The 25326-nt window shown below is 56.6% G+C and overlaps 2 protein-coding genes and 1 long non-coding RNA gene across 3 annotated transcripts; 2 read left to right on the top strand and 1 right to left on the bottom strand.

Annotated features, from left to right (window-relative positions):
- The first annotated feature begins 756 nt into the window (after positions 1-756).
- Positions 757-2700, top strand: TEX52 (testis expressed 52). The gene is given in 5 exon segments (XM_067695425.1): positions 757-793; positions 796-827; positions 2148-2319; positions 2322-2465; positions 2468-2700. Coding segments are annotated over 5 exon segments (618 nt in total).
- On the bottom strand, positions 2240-11457 carry LOC137201499 (uncharacterized). The gene is made up of 4 exons (XR_010932194.1): positions 9593-11457; positions 6941-6996; positions 4523-4627; positions 2240-3651 (listed from the first exon to the last, which is right to left on the bottom strand). It is a non-coding gene; the product is annotated as an uncharacterized lncRNA (long non-coding RNA).
- A 1544-nt stretch (positions 11458-13001) lies between these two features.
- Positions 13002-25305, top strand: NRIP2 (nuclear receptor interacting protein 2). Its single transcript, XM_067698600.1, has 7 exons — positions 13002-13023; positions 16945-17237; positions 20509-20661; positions 21852-21934; positions 23107-23228; positions 23449-23501; positions 23820-25305. Exons 1-7 carry the CDS (start codon positions 13002-13004, stop codon positions 23910-23912), a joined length of 819 nt encoding a protein of 272 aa, XP_067554701.1. The 3' UTR covers positions 23913-25305.
- The last annotated feature ends 21 nt before the right edge of the window (positions 25306-25326 follow it).

Raw genomic sequence — 25326 nt, 5'->3', positions numbered from 1 at the left:
TTTGCAGAGAACCCAGCTTTGCAGAGAGCCGCCCTGGGCCCCAGCTGACCGCGTGCACAGCCCCCAGCTCCAAAACACTACTGTAACTACCTACTCAATAAAGCCCAGGGGCACATGCTGGTCTGTGGCGCGCTGGTGTCTGGTCCCTACGGTGTGAGGGGGCTTGGGAAGGAAAGTGGGTGACGATGAAAATGGTTGTGACAGGGAAGATGCAAGGCTTGAAGCCAACACGGAGCCCTGGAAGGAGAGTGCAAAGGGCTGTGGCCCGGTCACCTCCCTCCTCCGCCCTGGCACGTCCTCCCAGCTCAGCAGTCAATTGGCAGTTTTCCCAGTGCCGGGCCTGCACAGCCAGCCTCTTTGGGGGACCTCTGAACCTGCTGGGTCACTTAGGCCTTCCAGGGCTCCCTGAAGAAAGGCCTACCCAGGGGCACGCTCCCACCAACATTAGGGAAGGATGGGCCCAGTTACAGGCGCCTCATGACCACTTCCACCCCCAACCGGAGGCCTGGGAGCCAGCCCGCCCTGCTTTTCTGCCTCCCACCTCGAAGCAGCTCCTGTTACGAGCCCTATTCCCCACCTGCCTCACCTGAAAGGCAGCCAGGGCCCAGGGACTGGTGAGCCCTCCCAGGGAGAGGTAAGGGCCTCCTCCCTGCGTCTCCACCCAGGAAGCATCACCATAGCAACCCCAGCAGCAAACAATGCTGGCAAGAAGGTCTTCCCTACAAAGCTGCCCCTCCTGCAGGGAAGCCCAGGAAAATGGCCAGCAACCGGCAGAGATCGCCCAGGGGGCAGCGTGACCCGCCCGCATCAGAGAACCTTTCCTGAAGGCGGTGGGCGGGGCCGCATCTCTGCAGCTGCCTTTCTGTACCACACTGGGTGAGGGGCTGTCCGCAGCCCCACCCCCCGCCTGCCCCCTGCCCGCCCTGGGGTGGGCCATGCTTTCTCCCCTCCGGGCCCGTGAACGCTTGTCCTACGACCCTGTGAACACGGAGCTCAGGGCAGAGGAGAGGAAATGTCTGGTTTTGACATCCAGACCCACCCCCGCGGTGTGCGCGTAGACATGGCTAAGGGGACTGGGCCCAAGCAACATGGCTAAGGGGACTGGGCCCAAGCAACAGGTGAGTTTTGGGGACAGAAAAGTCCTAGCGGCTTCCCTGGCGGCGCAGTGGGTGGGAGTCCGCCTGCCGATGCAGGGGACACGGGTTCGTGCCCCGGTCCGGGAGGATCCCACATGCCGCGGAGCGGCTGGGTCCGTGAGCCATGGCCGCTGAGCCTGCGCGTCTGGAGCCTGTGCTCCGCAACGGGAGAGGCCACAACAGTGGGAGGCCCGCGTGCCGCAAAAAAAAAAAAAAAAACAAGAAAGGAAAAGAAAAGTCCTAGTGGGACGCAGAGGCATTTGGAGGAGCCTGGTGTCCTGAGTGGCACAGACTCAGTGCCGGCTCTGCTGCCCTCACTCTGTGCCGTGGGCAAGTTATTCACCCTCACGTGCCTTGCTTCTTGCATCTTTGAGATGCAACAAGAACACTTACTCGCAAGGTGTGAGGGTTAAATGAGATGAGGATAAGTATTTCGCAAAGTGTCAAGTATATATCTGCCACTGTTTATTTCACGGGGGGTGGAGGGGCGCCAGAAAGGAAAGGAACCCACATCTGGATGCTTCCTACACGAGGGGGATGCACCAATGACAGAGCAGCGGGGGACGGGAGGGGCGGGGCAGAAAAGCTCCAGCCCCATTCCCTGGAGAATGGTTTCCCTTCTGCACTCTGCTTGGAAGGGGCGTTTTCCCTCACACTACCTCAGGTCCAGTGTGCCTGGAGAGGAGCACCAGACCCCAGGCAGGAACGGGGGCCCCAGGATGGGGGGATGGTGAAGGCAGAGTGAGGAAAGAGAAAATGTCAGCTGAGGAAAGAGCCTGGGAAAACACAACCTGATAGATGGACAGAGGACAGTCTATGAGGATGCGTGCAAATCATACCAAGCGGCCACTCGCTCTAGGCAAGAACCGAGAAAACGTCCCGTCCTGTCCCAACCCCCCTGCCCCTGGCCACCCGGTCCCGATGAGAATCTGGGTCTGGAGACCGCGGGCAGCTTGTCCGCTCCAGCCGAGGAGAGGCAGAGGGCTCCCAGGCTCCCTTGTCTCTCCCTAGATGGTCCACGCCCATGAGACCCTCCCGACGCCCCACACGTGGGCTCAACGCGAGTTCGTCCTCCCCAGGGAGTCCTCAGAGCTGCCCGGCCTCACCTGGCAAGCCTACCACCAGCTGGCCCTGAAGCTGCCACCCTGCGTGGAAATGAAGGCCAAGGTGCGTCATCGACTGGCCTGCCCCGGAAGGATGCGGCCCAGCACACCTGGGGCTTCCACAGGTGGCTGCATGTGGGACGTCTGCCGGCCACCTTCCCCGCCAGGCCTGACAGGCCCTATGACAGCAACGTCTGGCACTGGTTGACGGATTCCAGGGCCCACCGCCACCCCCGGCAGAGCCCCCGGTGCCCCCTCCGTCCTGGATGGGTCAAAACAGCTTTCTGACCTTCATCTCCTGTGCTCCTCTCTTTCTGGACGCACAGAGGAGGCAGCAGGTGATTCTCAGGACAGTGAAGGAGCTGAGAGAGGTGGGGAAGCTCACGCTGAGGAGTGAGGTCAGGGCACCCCTGCTCGATGCCAACGGCAATGTCCTGCCCCCGAAGAACTTCAAGAAGTAAGAGGAGCTCCCTCCTCGGGGAGCCCACCCAACCCACCCGTGCCCAGGGGACCCCTCCCTCTTTCCGATTCCTGTTTCTGACGTCTTACCGTCCCTCCTCTGGTCACCTGAAAACTCAACTCTGTCCAAACGTAGCTGGAGGGACCGGGTAGAGGCCAGGGAATGACAGCCAGGGGCGGGGCTTGATTACTTAACGAAAATGTAGGGGAGACAGCTGTGTATTGATACGTGATGCCTGCCAGGCCCCAGGGATACAGAGAAATGTCATTCAGTCCCTGCCCTCAAGGAGCTTCTGAAAGGCAGCTACCAACACACGTGCATGGAAAGACAGCTCTCAACACCAGCCCACGTGTGCCAAGTACCCAAAGCGTGAGACAGACAACGGGTGTTGTGAGGACGTCAATTATTAATAGAAAGAGCCGAGAGCCCGAGGCAGAAGCTTGGATTAAACTCCAGACTGTGTCACTTTGGCAAATGGCTTAGTTCTTCCAGACTCAGTTCCACGGTTGCTGAAAGATGGGTGGGGAAGGGGGGAGTGGTGAGTGCCATGCCCACCTCACTGCGTGAAGATAAAGTGGGTGAACGGGCACATTAAGTCACCATAGCAAACACAGACGTTATTACAGAAATTCAGAAGGGGGGGGGTGTCGTCTGGAGCACTGCCCCAGGAAGGCTTCGTGAGGCGGGCTAGAGGGGTAGAGGCTGGGAGGGGAGGAAGGCTTCGGAAGCGTCGAGAGGAGGGGTGGCTGGTGTGAGCAGAGGCAGGAGTGTGGAGGGACTCTCCCTCCCTGCCCATCGTGGGCATGCACGGGGCATCTCCACTCCGCTGCCCTCTAGGCTCTGGGCGTGGGTGGCAGGAAACAGGGAGAGGAATGCAAAGCGTGTCTCAAACTCCAATCCCATTGACAGAAGCCCCAAGGGACTGGAGTGGGAGGCTGCGGAGGTGTTTAATCTTTAAAAGAAAAAGCCAACAGTTGGTGATTTTGAGAGACGATTACTAGGACCTCGACTTCTCTCTGCTGTCTCGCAACGCTGACCACTGACGGCTACTCCGTACTAACTCTGGACACACGGACGTGGGGAAGACTCAGATCGCTGCTCAAACACCTCACAGCCAAATGGTTCTAATCACTTTACTATATTACTTAATCCTCCCACTACTCCCTGAATAGAAACTACTATTATCAACCCCCTTTTACAGATGGGGCATCTGAAACACAGAGAGGTCAAGTATCTTGCCCAAGTTTGCACAGCCAGTAAGAGCAGAGCTGGGATTTGAACCCAGAGAGCACAGCTCCAGGGCTTCATTCTTTTATTCTTTTTTTTTTTTTTTGCCGTACGCGGGCCTCTCACTGCTGTGACCTCTCCCGTTGCGGAGCACAGGCTCCGGACACGCAGGCTCAGCGGCCATGGCTCACGGGCCCAGCTGCTCCGCGGCATGTGGGATCTCCCCGGACCGGGGCACAAACCCGTGTCCCCTGCATCGGCAGGCGGACTCCCAACCACTGTGCCACCAGGGATCCAGGGCTTCATTCTTAACCACCACGCTCCACCTCCCCTCCTGTCGGACCCAGGAATCAGACAAGTTCACAGCCAACATAATGCTCTATAAAGGTAGCAGGAGAGAAATACAGTAGCATCCACAGAGAGCTCGGCCCAGTGCTCTGTGCACAGGGAATATGTGTGTATGCTGGCAGAAGCGGCCAGGCCCTGGGAGTCGAACAGAACTAGGCTGGAATCTACCATCGCAAAGTTGCGACACAACTTCAACATTCTTAAATTCCTTGAGCTTCACTTTCCCCAGGTGTGTATTGGAGATGTACCTGGTACCTTTCGGGGTATGGCGTCTGGCAGGGAGAAGGGGCTCAATAAATCATCTCTGTGCGAGAAGGGTCCTGGTTTCGCTGGCTTCCTGCTGTAGCCCGCCCCTGGAGCAGGAATAAAGGAGGAGGTGGCATTGGAGCTGCACCTTGAAGGGCATGTGAAGTCCACCAGGTGGCAGCAAGAGAGAGTGAGAGGGGAGGCCCGCCCAGTCTTGTGGCCCCTGCGGAGCAGCTCTGGAGGGGCTTCAGATGAACCCCGTCTAGGAGATGAAACAGCACATTCTGAGCAAGAGGACCACACAAGGCTTCCAGACGCCCATGATCATGGGGAAGCAGGACATTTACCTGCAAACCCTGCCTCCCTCCAGTCCGACAGTATGTTAGAATCACCGGGCCCACTTCAGAAAAATGTTGAGGTTTGAGCCCCACCCGGGAGAGTCTAACTTGCTTGGCCTGGGGGAGAGTCCAGGCACCGGTGTTTCTAAAAAGCTCCCCAGGGTGATTCTAACAGGCAGTCAAGCCTGCGAACCTCTGATCAGCAAACGGGAGGATACCTGCTGGGCCAGGGCAAAGCACGTTGAACGATCTGCCAATATTCAACCCTGTTGTATTGAACCAAATACCGCAGGTCTGCAGAAGAGTGAGCCATGAGACCGGTGTCACAGGGCAGCAGGGCAGAGTGGGAAGGGCTCCTGGACTGCGTTTGTGGAGAAGGTGGAGCTTGGAGGACAACTGGAATCTGGACGACCCCCTTACAGGCTACGTGTCCGAAGGATGGAAGACTGACCCACCAGATAACATGATTTCACCAGCCTAACGCCAAAACGCACACACAGGGTGCAGGCCATTGGGCACAGGTCAGTATCCAGGTGGGGAGAGAGCTAGAAGGGGCCTCCACAGTCTGATGGCTGACAGCTGGCGGAAGGCAGCATCTCCTCCTCTTCTGCCCCCTCCATCATGCCCAGGTCTCTCCTTTGACCTCTGTCCTCTCCACACCCCTTCCCCCCCACAGGTACTGGCACATCTCAGCTGGTGGAAGGTGTGAGGCTGGAGGCCTCCAGCTCATGCCCAACCCACTTCCCAGTGATTTCGCCAGGAGCTGGCCCTGCCCAAACCCGCTGCCTCATTACCGGGAGAAGACGGTCAAGTTGGCCTTGCTGCCCAGGGCGCCTCTGAGTCAGGACCTGGTGAGGAGTCACCAGACCCTGCTAGTGGACCGGGTGGTCTTGCCCCTCCATTATCTCTCCAGGGCCCATCCTGGCAAAACCTTAGCGAGAAGGAGAAAACCTGGACACATCTAGAAGAGTCTCCAGATGGGTGGAGACTGCAGTGGGCATACAGACCCCCAAGCCCTTGTGTTCTCAACCAATGTACCTTCAGCAAGAAGGCTTGGGTGGCTGAAGGGTGCAGGCTTCTGCAGAACCGAGCCCCTGCACCATCCTCCCAACTTCATCTGTACCCTAGGCTCCTGAAGATTCTACTGAAATTCTAATTTGTTCTGTCACCCTCAGAGGACCCCTCGCGGCAGGTAGGAGCACGGGTGTGGTGGGGAGAGCAGAGGGGGATCCAGTTCCTGCAGACTGCCGAGGAGTGGGGAAGGAGAAGGGGTGTGTGTGTGTGTGTGTGTGTGCGCGTACGTGAGTAGGTGTGGAGGGGGAGAGGCGCTGTAAGACATGTGGCTCTCGTAACCCATTTGGAATAAGACTGGGATTGGTCAGGATACAGAAATCTTCTCCCTGGACAACTTGACGCCTGGACAAATCTCAGAAGCAAGTCTGCTGGGCTGCAGGTCCCACACAGGGTTTGGGGGAGCAGAGGTCAGGCCAAAGCTGTGCTGGAGGATGGAGAGTCAGGTCTGAGGAAGGCTGACCAGGCTTCGGTGGAGGGACAGGAGCAAAGTGGGGACTCAAGGTAATGGTGGGAGCAGTCACCCCAGAGCATCATCTTGGGCCTGGGCCCGTGCTGCTGACCCCTCGTGCCACAGCTTTTGCACTGGGGGGTAGCGGCAGAGACACGTGGCCTCAAGTGGAGGCAGGTAAAGCGCGTGGGTCCGCAGGGTGCTGGCCGGCTGGGGCAGAGAGTGGAGGGGGAGGGGCAGCGGGGAGTGGCCAGAGAGGGAGAAGCTGCAGGTGGGGCCCACCTCACCTCCCCTGGCCCCTGGCCCACGCCATGTCGGTGACCTTCCCCATCGGGGCTGCTCTTGGCTTCTGCTCACTGCCCTCTTTGCCCACTTTCCTCAAGCTGTCAGCACCTGGGAATCAAACACCACTGGGGTTCCAGCCCTGGCATAACCACTAACCAGCTGTGTGCCCTTTGGGAGGGTCCTTTTTCCCCTCAAGCTCTCAGCTTCCTCCTCTGCACAGCGGGAGCCACTAGGGCGAAAATAAATGGAATAAATTAAAGAAACAAGTGACGCACCTGCAAAGTGCCTGGCACAGCGTTGGCCCTCCGTACCTGCAGCTGTCAATCATTACCTGTAGAATAAAAGTAATAAGTGGGTGGGACACGATTCAGCCTTATGGAGGAGTGAAGCACTGACACACGCAAAAATGTGGAAGAACCTCGAAAACATGAGTGGACGACTCCAGACACAAAAGGGTGCATATCGTACGATTGCATTTCCAGGAAGAGTCCAGAGGAGGCGAATCCCTAGAGACAGAAGGTGAATCGGTGGTGGCCAGGTGCTGGGGAGGGGGATGGGGGCTGAGTGCTTCATGGGTACAGGGTTTTCTCTTGGGGCGGATGAAAATATTTTGGAACTAGATAGAAGTGCTGCTTGCACAACATCATGAGTGAACAAGATGCCACTGGATTGTACAATTTAACATGGTAAATGCTGGACTTCCCTGGCGGTCCAGCGGTTAAGACGCCATGCTTCCAATGCAGAGGACGCGGGTTCGATCCCTGGTCAGGCAACTAAGATCCCACGTGCCACAGGGCAACTAAGCCCATGGGCCACAACTAGAGAGAAGCCTGTGCACTGCAACAAAGGACCCCACGTTGCCACAACTAAGACCCAATGTAGCCAAACATAAATGAATAAATATTTTTAAAAGGTAAAAAGATGGTAAATGTTATGTGAATTTCATCTCGATTAAAAATAATTATATAGGACTTCCCTGGTGGCGCAGTGGTTGAGAGTCCGCCTGCCAATGCAGGGGACAAGTGTTCGTGTCCCTGTCTGGGAAGATCCCACATGCCGCGGAGCGGCTGGGCCCGTGAGCCATGGCCGCTGAGCCTGCGCGTCCGGAGGCTGTGCTCCGCAACAGGAGAGGCCACAGCAGTGAGAGGTCTGCGTACCGCAAAAAAAAAAAAAAAAAAAAAAAAAAATATATATATATATATAGGGTATGTATAGAGAATTTCCAAAATTCCTTCTAGTTCCAAATCTACAATTCCACCATGGTCCTTCTCCTGGCCGCCTCTCCCTGTGGTGGGGTGGCCCAAAGCCAAGGGAGGAAGGAGAGTTTCCTGAGCTCTCTAGGGGAGGGTGGGGCTCGGGGAACGGGCGTTCTCCCCGCTCTGGATCAGGAGTGACGGTGGAAAGGACGAGGTCCCTTGACTCTGATCCTGGCATGTCAGAGCGGGGAAGGCCTCTGGGAAACAAGCGTTTGCATGGTAAACCGAGGCCCAAGGCCGAGGCGATTTGCTCCGGGCCACAAAGCCGGGTTGTCCTTGCCCTCCTGGTACAGCCAGGGCTCCAGGGCCTGTGCTGTCATCCTGCTTCTCAGCCTACTTGCCCATCATGCCTGGGTTTCGTCACCTCCAGCAAGAGAAGCCCAGGGCACACTTAGAGGGTTAATAGGAAGTTCTGGGGAGTGAGACGGAGGAGAAAGCCTCCCACTCTCCAGCCCGGAGCTGGGAGGGAGGGTAGAGGGGTGAGCTGTGCTTCCACAGACGCCCGCCTTGCAGACCCAGACCCCCTCCCCAGGCTGCCGGCCTCACGAGGGACTTCCACCCCCGCCTCCACCCTCGGCTCTGCTCTCTGGGTGGCGGCCTCCTTCCTGCTGGCAGCACTGCCAGGGGCTCCCTTGTCTATCACCAGCCAGAGATGCAGAAGCAGGATTCCTGGAATTCCTGAACTCCACCAGGCCATGGAGCTCTGGGGACAACGGCCTCCGTAGATCCTCCTGGGCCTGGGGACTCTTCAAGGCAACCCTCAGCCCAGCCTGCCCGCAGCCATGGGTATCACCCCTCCCCCACGCTCCCCCAACTGCTCAGTATGGAGTCCTCGGAAGCCTCTGCGGGGGTCTGGGGGACCCCTGCAGCCTGGGCCCACCTTCAGGACCTACTCTCTCACTGCAGCTTTCTCAAGCAGATCTGAGAGGGAAGCAGGGCTGGAGCCCGCTTGCCCCATACCTCGCACCCCTCCCCAGGGCACCCCGTGCTCTGCTGAACGACGCCAGCTTCAGGACGCGAATTGATCCCAGCACAGAGGTTTCAGAGCCGCTTCTGGGTCCTCCCCTCCCCTCCGCAGCCTGCCTCTCCCTCAGCCGGGCTCCAGCAGAGTGGGCAACTGAGACCAGGTCAGGTTGCTGAGCCACTAGGGCCTCAGGAAGGGCTGGGGCCCATAAGGCTGGAAGCTGGGGGGCTGGGGGCCCCTGGGGGAGATGCAGAGCCAGCCAGTCTCCATCTCACCTGCCCGACTGCAAGGCTGTCCCATCTAATTGCCCTGCCTCAGAAAGCCCTGCCACTGGGGACTTCCCTGGTGGTCCAGCAGTTAAGACTCTGTGCTCCCAATGCAGGGGAGCCGGGTCTGATCCCTGGTGGGAGAACTAGATCCCGCGTGCTGCAACTAAAGGCCCGCATGCCGCAACTAAAGACCCAGCACAGCCAAATAAATGGAAGGAAGGAAGGAAGGAAGGAAGGAAGGGAGGGAGGGAGGAAGGAAGGAAGGAAGGGAGGGAGGGAGGGAGGGAGGGAGGGAGGGAGGGAGGGAGGAAGGAAGGGAGTCCCGCCGCTGCTCCGCGACGACAAGTCAGAGCACGATTCCCTGCCCAGGCCGCCCAGACCCACCTCTGGCCTCCCCGGGACGCACTGGCCTTTTGTTTCCACCCCGCGCTGACCCACCTGCTCAAGCCCTTTGCCTTGTTGCGTCTCTTCCACCGCTGAGCTTCTGCTGGTCGTGCTGTCCCCTGAGCCACGTCACTTACTCTTTTCATTACACAGTATACATAATTGCTGTTTCCGGTTTATCGTTATATTTAGTGGTTCCTGTGGCTCTTCACGGAGTTGCCCATCTCATGTTAGTCTCAAGCCAACACACTGTCTGTGGGTCCCAGGGCAGAACCTCCCAAAGGCCCACCTGGAAGACACAGCTGCTGCATCCTGGCATTGTTCAGATTCCAAGGCAGGGTTTGGATGTGTGGCTTCCCCTAGGCCACCATCGTTTCCACTGGACGGTCACTGAGCACTGACATGAGACAGCATGACAGGCTTCCCGGACAACAGTCAGTGGCTTCTTCAGCAGGAGTATCACTAGAGAGCGGTGCCAGGGGTGCCCAGGGCAGGCCCGGAGCTTAGGCCAGGAGGAAACGGAGGTAAATGGAAGCAGGAAAGAAAGTCTCTAAACACAAGGCGGGGGGAGAGAAATGCTGAGGCCAGAGGGAGGGTGAAGCAGGATCCCCGCTGGCACTCGACGTTCAGGATGTCTGGAAGCAGGTGGGCAGCTTGCCAGATTCCTGAGGATCAAGATTTGGGTGCATGGCCCAGGGGTGGGGGCTGGCAAATGAGTCCCATGGGTACCAGGGAAAGGGGAGGAGTAGAAAGGGATCTGGAGTGACCGCCTATGCTGTCAGCCGGATCCTGGAAAGATCAGGTGGGCGCTCACCAAGCTGGTCTAGTGTCTCAACACCTGAGTCGTTGGTGGTAACAGCGCGTTTCCTCTTGTGTCCTGGAGTCCTGCTGGACAATTCAGCCAACGAACTTTGTGTATAAGAAGAGAGAGAAGGGAGCAAAAACAAGCAAACAAACAAGACCCTGCCCTTATAAAGCCTAAGACCTGGTGGGAAGATGGACAAGTAAACAATTTTAAATAGTGTGAGAAGTAAGGTGAGAGGTGCCTGACCCGGCTGTACTATGAGAGCAGAGGGGAGAGGCAGCTAGGGCAGAGCCTGTGTGTGTGTATGTGTGTGTGCGCGCGTGTGCACACGCTCACGCAAGAACACTCCTGTGTACGTGAATGTCAGCTCCCAGATAACAGCAGGCAGGTACCCGGGACTCACTGTGTGCTGGGCAAGGGGTTGCAAGCTCTGCATGAACCAGCCCGCCTAATCCTCCCAACACGATGAGGCCCCACGTGCTCTCCATTTTAGAGACGAGTCAACTAAGGCCCCCAGAGCTCTTAACCAGTTTGCTGTTGGGCTTCTCATTCATACTTCACAGAGATTCTGCAGATGACACGTTATTTCAGTTTTACAGATGAGAAAGTGGATTCCAAACGATTAAGCACTCCACCCAAAGTCACCCAGCTAGTAAGTGAGCTGGGAAACGTGACCAAGCTTGTCCGAATTCAACATCCTGTGCCTCGTCTGCTTTCATCAATAGCGACAAGTGCTCCTCCACCTTTCTGTGTCTTGGTGTTGTGTTTTGTTCTGTTTTTTGGTCACGCCACGCGGCTTAAGGGATCCCCTTTCCCTGACCAGGGATTGAACCCGGGTTACAGCAGTGAAAGCCCGGAATCCTAACCACTAAGCCACCAGAGAACGCCCTGTGCCTTGGTTTTGCCACCCATGAAATAGGAGCAAAGCATCCTAGTCTCAAATGTAAAAAGTGGTCCTAGCCCAGGGCTTCCCTGGTGGCGCAGTGGTTGAGAGTCCGCCTGCCGATGCAGGGGACACGGGTTCGTGCCCCAGTCCGGGAAGATCCCACGTGCCGCGGAGCGGCTGGGCCCGTGAGCCATGGCCGCTGAGCCTGCGCATCCGGAGCCTGTGCTCCGCAACGGGAGAGGCCACAACAGTGAGAGGCCCGGGTACCACAAAAAAAAAAAAAAAAAGTGGTCCTAGCCTGGCAGTCTTTGGAAGATCTACCTCTTTGGGGTGGAGGTAGGGTGAAAAATTTCAAAACTGGCCCTGGCCTTCTAGGACCCTTGCTGGAGAATTGTGGAAAACAGCTTCATTCCTGTCTTAAGCAGATCTGACAAGGCCAGAGGAGAAAGCCTGAAATAGAGCTGGCTGGCCTCACCCTCCGTGGGATCAAGGGTGCTGCTTGTCTAGCTCTGAATAACCCACTCTATGGGGAATATCCTGGGAATTTCCTTATGTGGTAGGGCTGGATGATTTCACTACATCAGATGAACTCTCCTCTCTGTCCCTAATATCAGTGACGAGAAATGGCACAATTTCACTTTCTTCTTAAAAAGAAAATGTAAAAGATATTTAAAGGCATGGAAGGTTATTACAAGGAAAGTGGGAACCAGTTCATCTCCATCTGTACTGAGGTTTGGACAAGAGGGCAGGGATTTTGAATACAGCGACAGGGGTTTAGATTAGACATAAAGAAGAACTTCCTGATGAGGTGGAGGGATGCTGGAATAGCTTATGCCAGGTTCCAGGGAGCAAGCTGTGAATCTATTTAGACCAGTGCTGTCCAAGAGAAATATAATGGAGCCATGCATGCAAGTTTAAATTTTTTAGTTGCCATATTAAGAAAGTAAAATTAAACAGGTGATGTTAATTTTTATAACACATTTTCCCAAAAAAAAAGAAAAAGGGACTTCCCTGGTGGTCCAGTGGTTAAGAAAGACTCTGTGCCACCAATGCGGGGGGCACGGGTTCGATCCCTGGCCAGGGAGCTAAGATCCTGCATGTCACTGCCACACGGCATGGCCAAAACAAAAAACAAAAACAAAACAAGCAAAGAACCAAACAAAACAAAAAGCACGTTTTACTGAACCCAACAGATCCGAAATATTATCAATATAAATAATGTGATCAACATAAAAATAATTAATGAGATATTTCACGTTGCTTTTGGTATTGTTTTCAAAATCCAGTCCGTATTTTACACCTATAGGACATCTCAGTTCAGACCGGCCACATTTCCACTGCTCAATGACCATGTGTGGCCAGTAGCCATGGCATCAGTCACCCCATGGCAGATATGAGATGTAGTCTGGTTTTACCTCAAGGCAGAAGGTTCTCCAGAAGACCTGAGGGCCTATGAGGGTGAAGGCCAAGATAGCGGTATCTCCTGGAGCCCTCTCAGCCTTCCTCGTTGCTGGAAACACAAAGACCCATCGCCCTCTGCCAGTTCCGAGAACCCACTAGGCAGGGCTCTGGGTTCCCTTTCAGTAGAGGAGCCCCTGACCCCCTGTCAGATGCAGGCTTTGGTGACTTGTTAACGCCAGTGAGTTAACGCTGTCCGGGAGAGCAAGGAAAAGGGTTCTGTCCTGGGTGGGTGAGTAGCTCTGCTCTTTCCACGTCTTGCTGGTGTGAATGACTAGTCATGGGGTGCGGGGGAGCCGGGCCGGACAGGGGGGATGGAGATCTACCCCGTCTGGGGTACAGTGTGGGAACGTCAGCCCAGGCCCAGGCTAGCCCATCTTGCCCCCGTCCGCGGCATCTCCTCCAGGTACCAGCATGGCCCTCCACCTCACCTTGTTCTCATCCTGCACGATGTCATCTGTCCCCTCCCCCGGCACTGCTCTCCCCTGCTCTGTCCCCCGGCACTCAGCACTACCCAACATCATAAATGGTCTAGAGTCTGCCTTTCTGTTTTGGATGTGAACTCCATGGGGGCAGGGGCTCCGTCCGACTCCCCACTGTACCCCCAGGGCCTCGCTCAGTGCCTGACACACACAGTAGGGGCTCCAAAAATATTTTTTGACTGAGTGAAAGGAAAACTTGTTATAATTCAGAGGAGGACCAAAGCAGTGAGGGAGCCGTATCTCACACTTCCATTTTTTTCTCACAAAATTTCTCACTTTGGATCCATTCTCTTCAACATGGACGTGAACCGCAAGATGAAATAAATGAGAAAAGTTACAGATATTTCCCAAGCGTCTCGGAAAGGAAAACCTCCAGTCCTTCTCGTCCTAAGAATGCAGATGGTTTAATCTTCCTGAATACTGTCCTGGGGAGTTTTCTCCCTACGTTTCACGATTAGAGCTCAGTGTAGTTATTCCTTGTGAACGAATCGGTTTGTTGAACTACACAACGGTTAGGTTAGAAAACGATGAGGGGAAGGAAGAGAGGTGAGTTATTGGCAAAGACACAGACAGTCCAGCCGAGGATATAAATGGGCCACAAAACATTCCCGGCATTCTGACAAAGAAGAGGTCAGAGCTCTGTATTGCCAGAACGTTCCCCTCGCAAGAGCTCCCTGCAACCTGGGGGAAAGCACAGATTAACAAAGGAAGCAGCCAAGGAACACAAAAAGCAAGAGTCTCCTTACCCCTGAGCGTGTGGGATGATGAGACAGCAAGCGAGACAATATTAGTCTGAGTCACAGACACGGGGACCAGCTGGGCCTCTTCTGCAGCTGCGTTCCAGAGGATGGCATTTCCTGAGCACGGCTGGTTCCCAGGCCTTCTCAAACCCACTGGAAAAGAGGTGATGCTGTCCCCAAGCTCACCCCATCCAAACCGCAAACACCCAGGTCTCCCTTCTACACCGCAGGAGCACCTGCTCTCCCCTTGGGTGCAGTCCATGTGCTGGGACACCCATCCAGGTGGTCAGCCCGGCCCGAGGCAACGTGGCTAAGGGCCCAAGAGTTGCCTCATTCTTGTTCACCGACAGCGGCACTCCTCCAGAGAGTGCATTAATAAAGGACTCTTGAAGATCTTGAAGACTTTTCAAGCCCAAGGAATGGCTGGCTGAGAATAAGGTTGGAGGAGATGCCTTTGGGCATGGGGCCTGCCCAGCATCCTGGTACGCAGGGCACTGGCTGATCGGTCCACGCACGTGGTTAATCCTACTGAAACAACCAGGGAACCCAGTACATGGCAGTGGGTCCTCTTCGACCTCTATCCCAGGCAAATATGCAGGTAATAGGTGTCAAGGCACAGGGGTGGAAGGCAGCTGGAATATTCCACTGAAACTGACTCTAAAGGAAGCCAGGACCAGGGGGTGCTGAGCTCGGTCAGTGGAATCACACTAGTGTTTGGTTTTCAGTCCACGTTTACCTTCTACATCGTGCTCTCGCTTCGGCATAACGGAGACCGAGCAGGACTCGGGAGACAGAACCGGAGGCTTTGATTCCTAGCTCTGCCACCCGATACCTGAATCTGGGGCGAGTTTTCTAAGTCTTGGTGTATTCGCTTCCTGGGGCTGCTGTAAGAAAGCACCGCAACCTTGGCTGCTTAAACAAGACAGATGTGTTGTCTCACAGCTCCAGAAGCTGGAAGCCCAAGATCACGGTGAGGGCCGTGAGGCAGGATCTGTTCCAGGCCTCTCTCCCGGCTGCTGGTGGTTTGCTGGTGACCTCCGACCCTCCTTGTCTTGAGAGGCACGGCCCCATCTTCAGCTTTCATGCTCACGTGCCACTCTTCCTGCGTGCATCTCTCTCTGGGTCCAGATTTCCCCTTTTAATAGGGACACAGTCGTGCTGGAGTAGGGCTACCCTGATGACCTCGTCTTAACTTGATTATCTCTGTAAAGACCCCATGTCCAGATAAGGTCACATTCTGAGGTCCTGGTGGGTGGGACGTTAACATATGAATTTGGGGGGACACAACTGAACCCCTGCCACTGAGCTAGTTTCCTCTTCTGTAAATGGGGATCATAACACAGTTGCAGTGGTTGTAAAATACCTCAAGAAGGCATGGGGTCCGCAGGAGGCCAGTGGGTGTCTGCCTTGTCTGACTGAATGTGCAGGGGCCTCCGAGCCTCCTGGATCAGACCACGCCCCGGGGGGCGGGGCCCAGGCCAGGACTCACCCTGTGAGTGTCCAACACACGTCAGCAGAACCGTGGCCAGTGCTCGCTGATGACGGTCAGGACGAAAGGCTGGAGTGGAAAATCTGATGGCAGACACGCCAGGGCTATGAAAATCTGATAGCGAGTGTTGGCGAGGACATGGGGCTGAGGACCCCTGGACGCTGCTGGTGGAGCGCACGTTAGTACAAACACTTCGCAGGGCAAGCTGTGTTGAAAGGAAGAAGGTGCATACCCGATGCCCCAGCAATCCCACTCCTAGGTATACACTCTCGAGGAATGCTTGCACGTGCGCCCCAGGAGATGGGTGCCAAAATGTCCACAGCAGCATTGTCTGTAAGAACAAAGCCTGAAAAATACCCCAAATTTCCTAAATGTGTTGTATTCACTGGAGAAATTATACTATATTGCGCCGAAGTGAACTAACTCGAGCTACGCGTAGCTCACGGGTGAATCTCACTAACAAAATATTGAGCAAAAAAGAGCAAATTGCAGGAGAACCTCTACAATGGGGCATGCAAGACGAAACGACACACTGCATAGAATACACACATATGTATGTGCATAAAGAGAGGTATGAGGGAATTCTCTGGCGGTCCAGTGGTTAGGACTCTGAACTCTCACTGCTGAGGGCGCGGGGTCCATCCCTGGCTGGGGAACTGAAATCCCACAAGCCAAGCGGTGAGGCCAAAAAGAAAAAAAAAAGAAAAGAAAAAGATGTGAGAAATACCAGATTCAGGAGGGGATGTTAGCTGGGGAGGAGGGGCCCACAAGGAGCTTCAGTTATATTTGTAGCAGTTTTTTTTTTCTTTTCTAATGAAAAGAGAAAAAAAAGTTATAACTTTCTGCATGCTTGAATTATAACTTTTTAAAAAGAAGCCAGGACTCGATGAGCCTTACATAAAGGAGAGGAGGAAGCTGGGGCCCTAACTGCGGGGAGATTCACAGCTGTTCTTAGCCAGCCCTGGAACCCAGAACCCAGCGTAAACAAGCAAAGGATGCTGAAAGGTTGAGGCCCAGGAAGGGGGGAGGCTCCTGCTGAGAGGGAGGAAAGGAGCGGGGACACTGTGATGCTGCCCCTCTCTGTTCTGAACCTAGTGTTGGCCTGTGTCCCAGCCCCGGGGCTGCGGAGAACCCCAGGTGGAGAGCACGGCGGGGCAGCCCAGGAGACACGCGCACAGAGATATGCGCCCTGCATCCCACACACGCCCCGAGCACGCGGGCTGCCACCTCCGCACAGTGACACACACTTCCTCTCTAACAACCTGGCACGGACACCTTGACAGTTTACAGCACAGATACACCCACCCTCTCAGCCACACACACACACACACACACACACACACACACCCACACCCACACCACACCCCACTCCGCGGCCGCCCACTCCGGCCAGGACCCAGGAGCTGGCGAGGCTGCAGAGCCTACCAGGGCTGGGTTTTTCCAGCCGGAGCCCCGCTCCCTCTACTGCAAGCTCTGGAAATTGGTGTCTGACGTCGCCGCTCCTTCACGTTATTTATTTACTTCCTCTTTTCTTCCCTCCGCTGAGGCCCTCCGGTTGGGAGAGCTGCAGGCAGAAAGCTGCCGGGTGGAGGAAGCAGAGAGGACGGTGGGCAAGACCGCTCAGGAGCCCCCGGCCTGCCCGCGGGGGTCATGAGCATCCGGCCGGACGCCCCGAGGGAGGAGGGAGATGCCGGGGACAGGGGACAGGAGGCAGAGCTGCGGGGCCGAGCCAGCAGCCGGCAGCGCCAGCACAGACAGGCCACCCGGTTCCTGCACAAGGACTCGGCCGACCTGCTCCCCCTGGACGGCCTCAAGAGGCTCGGCACCTCCAAAGACTGGGTGAGGCTGCCCTCCCCCCTCCCCACCCCCGGGGGGCCGGGGTCCCTTCTCTCCTCTGCCGGAGGGTGCAGACCCCAGCCTCCAGCTGCCCCTCCCTGCCCACGGGGAGGGGAGAGGCAGCCCTGACCTGTGGGTTCACCTTGACCGTTCCCGGCTCTTCACTGGCGTGTTCCCACGGCTTGGTGGCTCTGGGGGACCCTATCTATTGCTCAGCTTCCCCAAAGAGCCCCAGGCTTGTCTTAGGGGGGCAGAGAGGAGCACTTGTTAGAGCAGAGGTTTGTGGGGCCCGGGAGCCCCTGGAGCAGTCGTTTGCCGCTGGGCCCAGCGGGTTCAAGGTCGCGATTCCCTCCTCTGCCTACGCCACAGGTCCTCTCACACTGGGACTGGACCTTCGGTGCCCCCCCGCCCCATCCTCGCCAGAACACCAGGGCTTCCCGCGGCTTTTGCCTGGGCGTCGGGCTCCTGAGGGCCCCCTTGCTCCCTGCAGGTGCAGTGGCCCTTCCAGCCTCCTTTCCTTCCACTCCCCTGCAGCAGCGTGGCCTCCCGAGGGAACGGGGTCAGGGAGCGACACCGAGGGGAGGGTGAGTCAGGGGACAGCTGCATATACTCACTCCCCTCTGACAGAGGGAGGGGCTGAGAGAGTGGCCTTCCTCGGAGCCGGGATGCTTGGGTTCAGATCCTGGTTCTGGCACTTAGCAACTCAGCCAAGTCTCTTTATGTCTCTGAGCCTCAGTTTCTTCATGTGTTACATGAGGATCAAATTAACAGGATGTACCTCACAGGGATGTAAGCGTTACATGAGCTAATACCTGTAAAGGACTTAGCAGAGTGCCTGGGTAATTGGGAGCTCTGTCTAAAGGCTGTTGTCCCTCCAGCTACTCATACTATTCCACTTAGCCTGAGAGAGAAAGTAAGACCCACGAGGTCCGGAGAAGATGCGATGGCTCTGGCTCACAGAGGACGAGAGGGCTTCTGTAGAAAGGCTGCGGTACTCTGTCCTCTCTCATCTCTTGGGCAGGGGGTCTGAGAGGAGGGACTCCTGCAACCTGAGGTGTATGGGGCCATTTCCAGGCTACTCTGGCGGCCCCTTCTCCCCGGAAACCTGGAGCCAGATGCAGCCCCTCGCTGCATTTCCTGAAAGAGCCCTACCTTTCCACATTCCTCCCAGCCAAATGTTCACCCTCCAGGAGCCCGGCCCAGCAGCGCCGCAAGGGGAAAGGCGACCAGACTGAGACTTCAATTCAGAGAACCTCCTTGCAAAGAGCCAGCAGAGCTGAGACACAGATGGAGCAGGGAAGCAGGCTCTTTGGATCTCGGTGGCTAGGAAATCACAGCCTCTGCCCTCTGCGGCCCATCCCTCATCTGTTCGGCCCTGGCGAAGAGGCTCTATTGACACTGCCGCCCCAGCGTGGCAGGTCCAGCCTTCTGCCCTCAGGACCTCCCAGACCAACATGGAGCAGTTACCTTGCATGGCTTTGGGAGTGAAGACACAGCATTTGGGGGCCTGAGCCTGCATCCCTCGTGGGACAGGTGGGAGGAGAGCTGGAAGCCACAGAGCTGCCCTTCCCAGCCGCTCCCAGAGCTCGCTGCTGCCCTTTTCCCAGAGCTAGGTCTCCTGCTGGCAGCCTGTTGGCGGGAGCAGCCTCAAGGGCCTCATTAAGCGAAGGGTAGGAAAACAATCCCAGGCTCCCAAGGAGAGAGGGCAGGTGGGGAAGCAAGTGTGGAGCCCGGAGGGACACAGCCATTCCTCGGTGAGCATTTAGGGAATGCCTGCTGTATGCTGAGCTGAGCCCTGTGATGCAAAGAGGAATGAGATACAGACCTGACCTCAAGGGCAGATAACAGCTTTGAGACACGTGACAAAGGGGGCCATGGGACAGGACGCTGCCCCCGCCTGGTGTGTGGAGGGAAGAGTGGGAAGAAGTCAGGCAGGGCTTCTTGGAGGAGGTGGACCCTGCGTGAATTACAGCATGCCCTTGGAACCCCAGACATAAAATAAAAGCCTCTGTCCAAATAAAGAGTAGTTCCTGAGCCAGTGGCCCAGTCTGGCCTAGAGAAGCGTGAGAAGAGGAGTTTCAGAAGGAGGGGCGTGCAGGAGCAGAGGCATGGAGGTGACGGGCAGCCTGGTCCAGGTGGCCAGAGGGGGCGCTGGGGCCGATGAGCACAGCGGGGGTGGGGGGTGGGGGGAGATGAGGCAGTGGCCGGGTCACCTGGGCTGTCACCGCCACGTAAGCACGGCGGGGAGGGGAGGGCTCTGATGGATTTTAGGCAGGGGAGTGACAGGCTTAGTTTGACATGTCGCTTTGTGCTTTTCAGACTTTACTGTGCACACAGGTCATCTGGGCATCTTGTTAAAACAAGGCTCCAGTTCAGTAGGTCCCGATTCTGCACTTCTAGGAGCTTTCTAGTGGTGGTAAAGCTGCTGATCTGAGGACGGCACTTGGAGTAGCAAGAGTTTCAGAGACTCCCAGGCTTTGAGCAGGTGGATTTGAGAGACATGTCCTTACGGACTTAGGGAGGCGTCCCAGGGACTCAGGAGAGCCGTGCTGAGGTGTGAACGAAGCAGTAACAGAAAGAGAGGTGGACCGTGAATACAGGAGGCGAAGCTGGCAGAATCTAGACGTGACTGGACGTGGCGGGGTGGCTTCAGGTGAAGGACAGTGAGGATGACGCCCAGCTTCCTAGGCTGTTTGTTTGGCCCTGCCTCACAGCTTGCAGGATCTTAGATCACTGACCAGGGATGGGACCTGGGCCCCGGCAGTGAGAGCACCAAGTCTTAGCCACTGGACCACCAGGGAACTCCCCCAGCTTCCTAGTTTAGATTTGGACTTTTTTTCTTTTTTGTTTGTTCTTGCTACTTTGACTTCTTTTCATCACACCATCAACTCTGGGATCTGCGACCCACAGAAGGATGAGGTCAGAGGAAGAAAAAAAGAAAAAGTTTCCCCAAGAATATGTGTTGTAGACTTGAGACAGAATTCCCCCCCAGCATCACGCGAGTGCCTGAAATGTCCCGTCCGTCTAACCGAGGAGAGACCCTTCCCCCCTCCCCATCTCTCCATTACTGAGCAATACATTGGGGTCCTGGAGAACGGCATGATTTGATACTGGGACTAGCTCTGCTCTAATGATCTGACTGCTGGGATCCTTGGGGAAGCTCTCACCCCTTCTCACTCCCAGGAGACTCAGGAGCGGGGCGGGGCTGGGGAGAACGGCCTGGGATTTGTAAAGTGAGGGAACTGAGCATCTGCACGTTTTGTGATGGAAGCAGCAACCGCACAACGTGATCCAGAGGCGTCTGGTGGAGGGGAACCCGAGCCGGCCTCAGGGGGAGCACCCCTTGGTGCAGGCCGCGATCCACAGCCAGGAGGCCAGGAGGAAGACCAGCAAGACAGAGAGGCCAGCTCTTCTGGTCAACTGCAAGGTGAGACCCCCCTCCCGGGCCTGCTCCCCTCACCCACTCTCCCTTCTGCCCCAGTGGTGAGGGAGGGATGGGGGAGCCCTCTTCCCAGGCTGGGCCATAGACTGGGATCCTCCATGTCCTTTGCTTCCCGCCCCTCGCCGCCCCGTCTTTCCGAGGTGTACACGACTCCCTTTCCTTGAGCGAAGTATCACCTTTAAATGTGAGTGTGCTCCACACACACACGGTGCGCACGTGTGGGTAACGCAGCCCTCCCGCGAAAGCGCAGGTGCTCCGGATCACAGCCTTGTCATCCCCAGAGCCAACGCCGAGCCGTGCCCTCCCTTCCGCCCATCCTTGCTCCATGCTTCCTCTGCCTGTCATCCTAGGTCCACGTTCTCCGATCCTTCCAGCCTCAGCTGTCACTGCCTCCGGGAAAGTTCCCCTGACTTTCCCAATGGAAGAGCCTTTCCTCCGGCTCAACATCTAAGGCTCTAGACTCACAACCCACAGCCTTAACACTCTCCGTGCACTGGCGACCCTCCACTCCCCTGCATGCTGGGGAGCGGCCTCCCCTGCTGCCCCTGCCACGTGCCCACGCACAGCAGACCTCAGCAAACAGCGTGGAAGGAGAAAACAATGTGTTTTGCGGTATCCAAGTGCAAACCCAAACGTCTGTTTTTATCTAAGAGGAAGCGACCTTGTCTTCCTTCGCCTGCGGTGGCGAATCTGTTCCCCACATCTAATTTCCTAACCAGGTATCCCTCCTCATCCCCACCCCCGATTCCTCTAACGGGAGGCCCTCGGCACCACTGTCAACAAGCACAGGCACAGACCTACACTTGGGGCGAATCCTCCCCAAAGGACACTCTCACCGCCTGCGGCTTTACTTCCTTTCTTGATTCCGTATCTGACCAATTTCTGCTCAACTGTACGAGTCCCAAAAAAAACACCCTTAACTCACTTTTTGTGGCCCGGAGGCCGCACTCAGCGGCTTGTGGGATGTCAGTTCCCCGACCAGGGATTGAACCCGTGCCCTTGGCGGTGAAAGCGTGGAGTCCTAACCACTGGACCGCCAGGGAATTCCCAGCCCTTCACTCATTTCTGAAAGGGACCCATCAGGGGCTGGGAAAGGTGACAGAGCCAGTCCCAACCCTTTCTCCCCACTACCCCCTGGGGACTCACGGAGTCCCCTCCCCTCCCCCTTTTCTCAGTGCCAGGACCAGGTTCTTCAGGTGGCCGTGGACACGGGCATCCACTACAATCAGATCTCCGCTGGATGCCTCAGCCGCCTGGGGTAAGACGGGGGCCCAAAAGAATGGGTAGGGAGGGGGCTTCTTTTTGGGGTGATGAAAATATTCTGAAATTAGTGATGGTGGCAGAACTCTGTTGTCTACTTTATTTTTATTTATTTATTTTTGGCTGCGTTGGGTCTTCGTTGCTGCGTGTGGGCTGTTTCTAGTTGCGGGGGCTACTCTTCGTTGTGGTGCGCGGGCTTCTCATTGCGGTGGCTTCTCTTGTTGCAGAGCACGGGCTGTAGGCGTGCGGGCTTCAGTAGTTGTGGCACATGGGCTCAGTAGCTGTGGCTTGTGGGCTCTAGAGTGCAGGCTCAGTAGTTGTGGCACACGGGCTTAGTTGCTCTGCGGCGTGTGGGATCTTCCCAGTCCAGGGCTCAAACCCATGTCCCCTGCATTGGCAGGCGGATTCTTAACCACTGCGCCACCAGGGAAGTCCCTCTGTTGTCTACTTTAAAAGGGTGACTTTTGGGAGTTCCCTGCTGGTCTAGTGGTTAGGATTCAGAGCGTTCACTGCCGTGTCCTGGGTTCAATTCCTGGTCCAGGAACTGAGATCCCACAGGCCACGTGGCACAGACAAAAAAAGAAGAAAAAGGGTGTCTTTCACAGTATATGAACTGTATCTCAATAAAGCTGTTACTTTTTTAAAAAAAATTATTTATTTTAATTTATTTATTTTTGGCTGTGCTGGGTCTTTGTTGCTGCGCACAGGCTTTCTCTAGTTGCGGCGAGCGGGGGCTACTCTTCGTTGCAGTGTGTGGGCTTCTCATTGCGATGGCTTCTTTTGTTGCAGAACACAGGCTCTAGGCACGTGGGCTTCAGTAGTTGTGGCTCATGGGCTCAGTAGTTGTGGCTCGTGGGCTCTAGAGCGCAGGCTCAGTAGTTGTTGCACACGGGCTTAGTTGCTCCACGGCATGTGGGATCCTCCCAGACCAGGGCTTGAACCCGTGTCCCCTGCATTGGCACGTGGATTCTTAATCACTGCACCACCAGGGAAGTCCCAAGCTGTTACTTTTTTGAAAAGAGGTGACAGGGGCTCTGGCAGAGAAGACAGGACTTAGACCCCACGTGGGTCCAGGGTTGGCTGAGAACCCAAAGCATGGCGGGGAGGGACACTAGCGGACTAGCGGCATGGGGGGCTGTGGTGGCCATAAGCCTTGCTTCCCAACCACAGGTTAGGGAAGAGGGTCCTAAAAGCCCCATCTGGGGACCTGGCGCCTGGGCCCCCAGCCCAGGTGGAGCAGCTGCAACTACAGCTGGGCCAGGCAACCGTGGCGTGCTCGGCCCAGGTGGTAGGTAAGTCCCCTCTCCGTCAGCATCCCCGCGTCTCTGCTCTTACAGCTCTCCCTCCTGGGCGGGGCGAAGGCAGAGCCTGTCAGCTCCTGCCAGCACAGACAAGGTACCCCCAAAGATGCTCTGATTATCCCCAAGGTTCTCTGGCCTGGGGTGGTGGGGGGAGCAGAGAAGGGGCGAGTGCTGACAGGAGGACAGCAGCATTCTCAAACGGTTCCCGCAGATGTGGAGAGTCCTGAACTCTGCCTTGGCCTGCAGACTCTGCTCTCTCTCAAGGTAAGGAGGATGCTGACACCCACACCCAGGGCCTGACCCCGAGCGCTGGGAAAAAGAAGTAGGGGGCACGGGTGTGGAAGCATGGGCCAGGCTCCGATGAGACGGACTTGGAGATGTGGAATTTCACCCTCGATGCTTAGAGGTTCCTTATTTGTGAAAAATATGGAGAACTGGGTCCCTCCATGATAGTGGTCCAGGTGAGTGGCAACAGGGAGGAGAAAAGAGCAGGGTGCTGTGGGAAGGCGGAGGGGAACAAAGCAGCGTGGCTGGGAGAGGGGTTACCTGCCCAGGTGAGCTCACTGTCCCCCAACCCCACAGTGCTGCATTGACCTGGAGCATCGCGTGCTGCGGCTGAAAGCCCCCCTCCCTGAGCTGCCCTTCCTGCCTTTGCACCAAGAGCCGGACCAGTGACCGCTGCCCCAGATGGTCCCCAGGGGAAATCTCCTTGCCTGAAGGGAAGAGCCATGGGGGGATGGGGCATGACTAGAGCCAGGTAGCTGGGACAGCTGGGTCTGACCCTCTTGTCACCACCCTGGCCCCTTTCCCGTTTCCCAGTCGGCCACACTCCTCTGCTTCTCAGCACCTGCCCCATCCCGCAGGAGGAATGTTCCCTGGAGAGGGCCCGCGATCTCAGGGTTCTGGTTTCCCCATCCTCTCTCATCCCCGCCGTCCCAAGAAGAGCGGAGCTAAGTCAGGACTCAGAAAAGGACACCAGCAGAGCGGGGTCCTGGCTGGGCCCCTGGCACAGCATGGGGTGGCCCGAGTCCAAGGCTACAGGCTGCTGCTGGCCCCTGCCTGCCCCGTCCACCCCGCACACCGTCGAGGCCTTGACTCCGCGTGGCTCGCCTCACAACTAGTCTGCCCCCCTCCCCGGCCCGGGCCCCTGGCCCTGCTGTGTCCACTTCTCTGATCTGCGCACAGCTGAGCGGGAGAGAAACGGTCACCACAACAGTAGAGGAATGCCTAGCCCATGAGGGCCGGGGGTTCCTTCATCGGCTGCCTCTTCTGGGGCTGCAAACGTCTGAAGCCAGTTATTAGTCGATGCCCTGCGCAAACCTTGGGTAAACCTCTACTATTTACTCCAGATACGTACCCTCCACCTGCTTCCTCACCCACTGGGCATGTGTGGACAGCCCTGTGGGGAACTGCCCCCCAAGGCAGACAGGAATGGTGACGTTGCCAGGACCCAGACTTAACCTGACCAATATTCCTTCTTATTTCTAGAACTATCCACTTCATTAGACCTTCTTCCCACCCCTCATCTCTGGCCTCCTGAGCTTGAGCTGGTTTTTTCTGGCATCAGTGGCTACCCAACCCCCCCACCCCGGCCCTGAGTCCAGCAAAGACACAAGGAGGCTTTGCTACTTTCCCTGTGAAGAGCACAAACCTCAAAGGGCCAGGCCCCCGGGTGCCTCTCTGGCTGGTTTGAGTCTCTCATATGTTGGATTGCGGGAGAGGAAGACAGTGGTGTAACTAACCCGACCAGGGGACTAGGACACTCAGCTCGGAGTCAAAACCCTGAGCCTGGAGTAGATTAGATCTGAGCAGAATCAGGATCTGCCGTGAGCCCTGGCCATACCTTTCTCAGCTGAGTCCTCTGCACCCAGAGGAGAGGAGAGGGGCTCACTGGCACAGGTGTGAGAGTGCGCTGGTCCCTCTGGCCCTGCTCCTCGACCCCTGCTCTCCCGGGCCTCTCCCTGTCCCCCTCCCTTCTGCCTCCTTTGCTTCTGCAATTGCAGACCCAGGCCCAAGGAGGCCCTCAGCTCAGTGGCTTCCCCATTTGAATAAACACCTGTTTGTCCTAGCTAGTGTCCTTCTCTGCTTC

The sequence above is a fragment of the Pseudorca crassidens genome, chromosome 11, assembly GCF_039906515.1.
Source record: "Pseudorca crassidens isolate mPseCra1 chromosome 11, mPseCra1.hap1, whole genome shotgun sequence".
NCBI classification, from domain to species: domain Eukaryota; kingdom Metazoa; phylum Chordata; class Mammalia; order Artiodactyla; family Delphinidae; genus Pseudorca; species Pseudorca crassidens.
The sequence above is the reverse complement of the archived record's forward strand: the minus strand, read 5'-3'. Positions and strand labels throughout refer to the sequence as shown.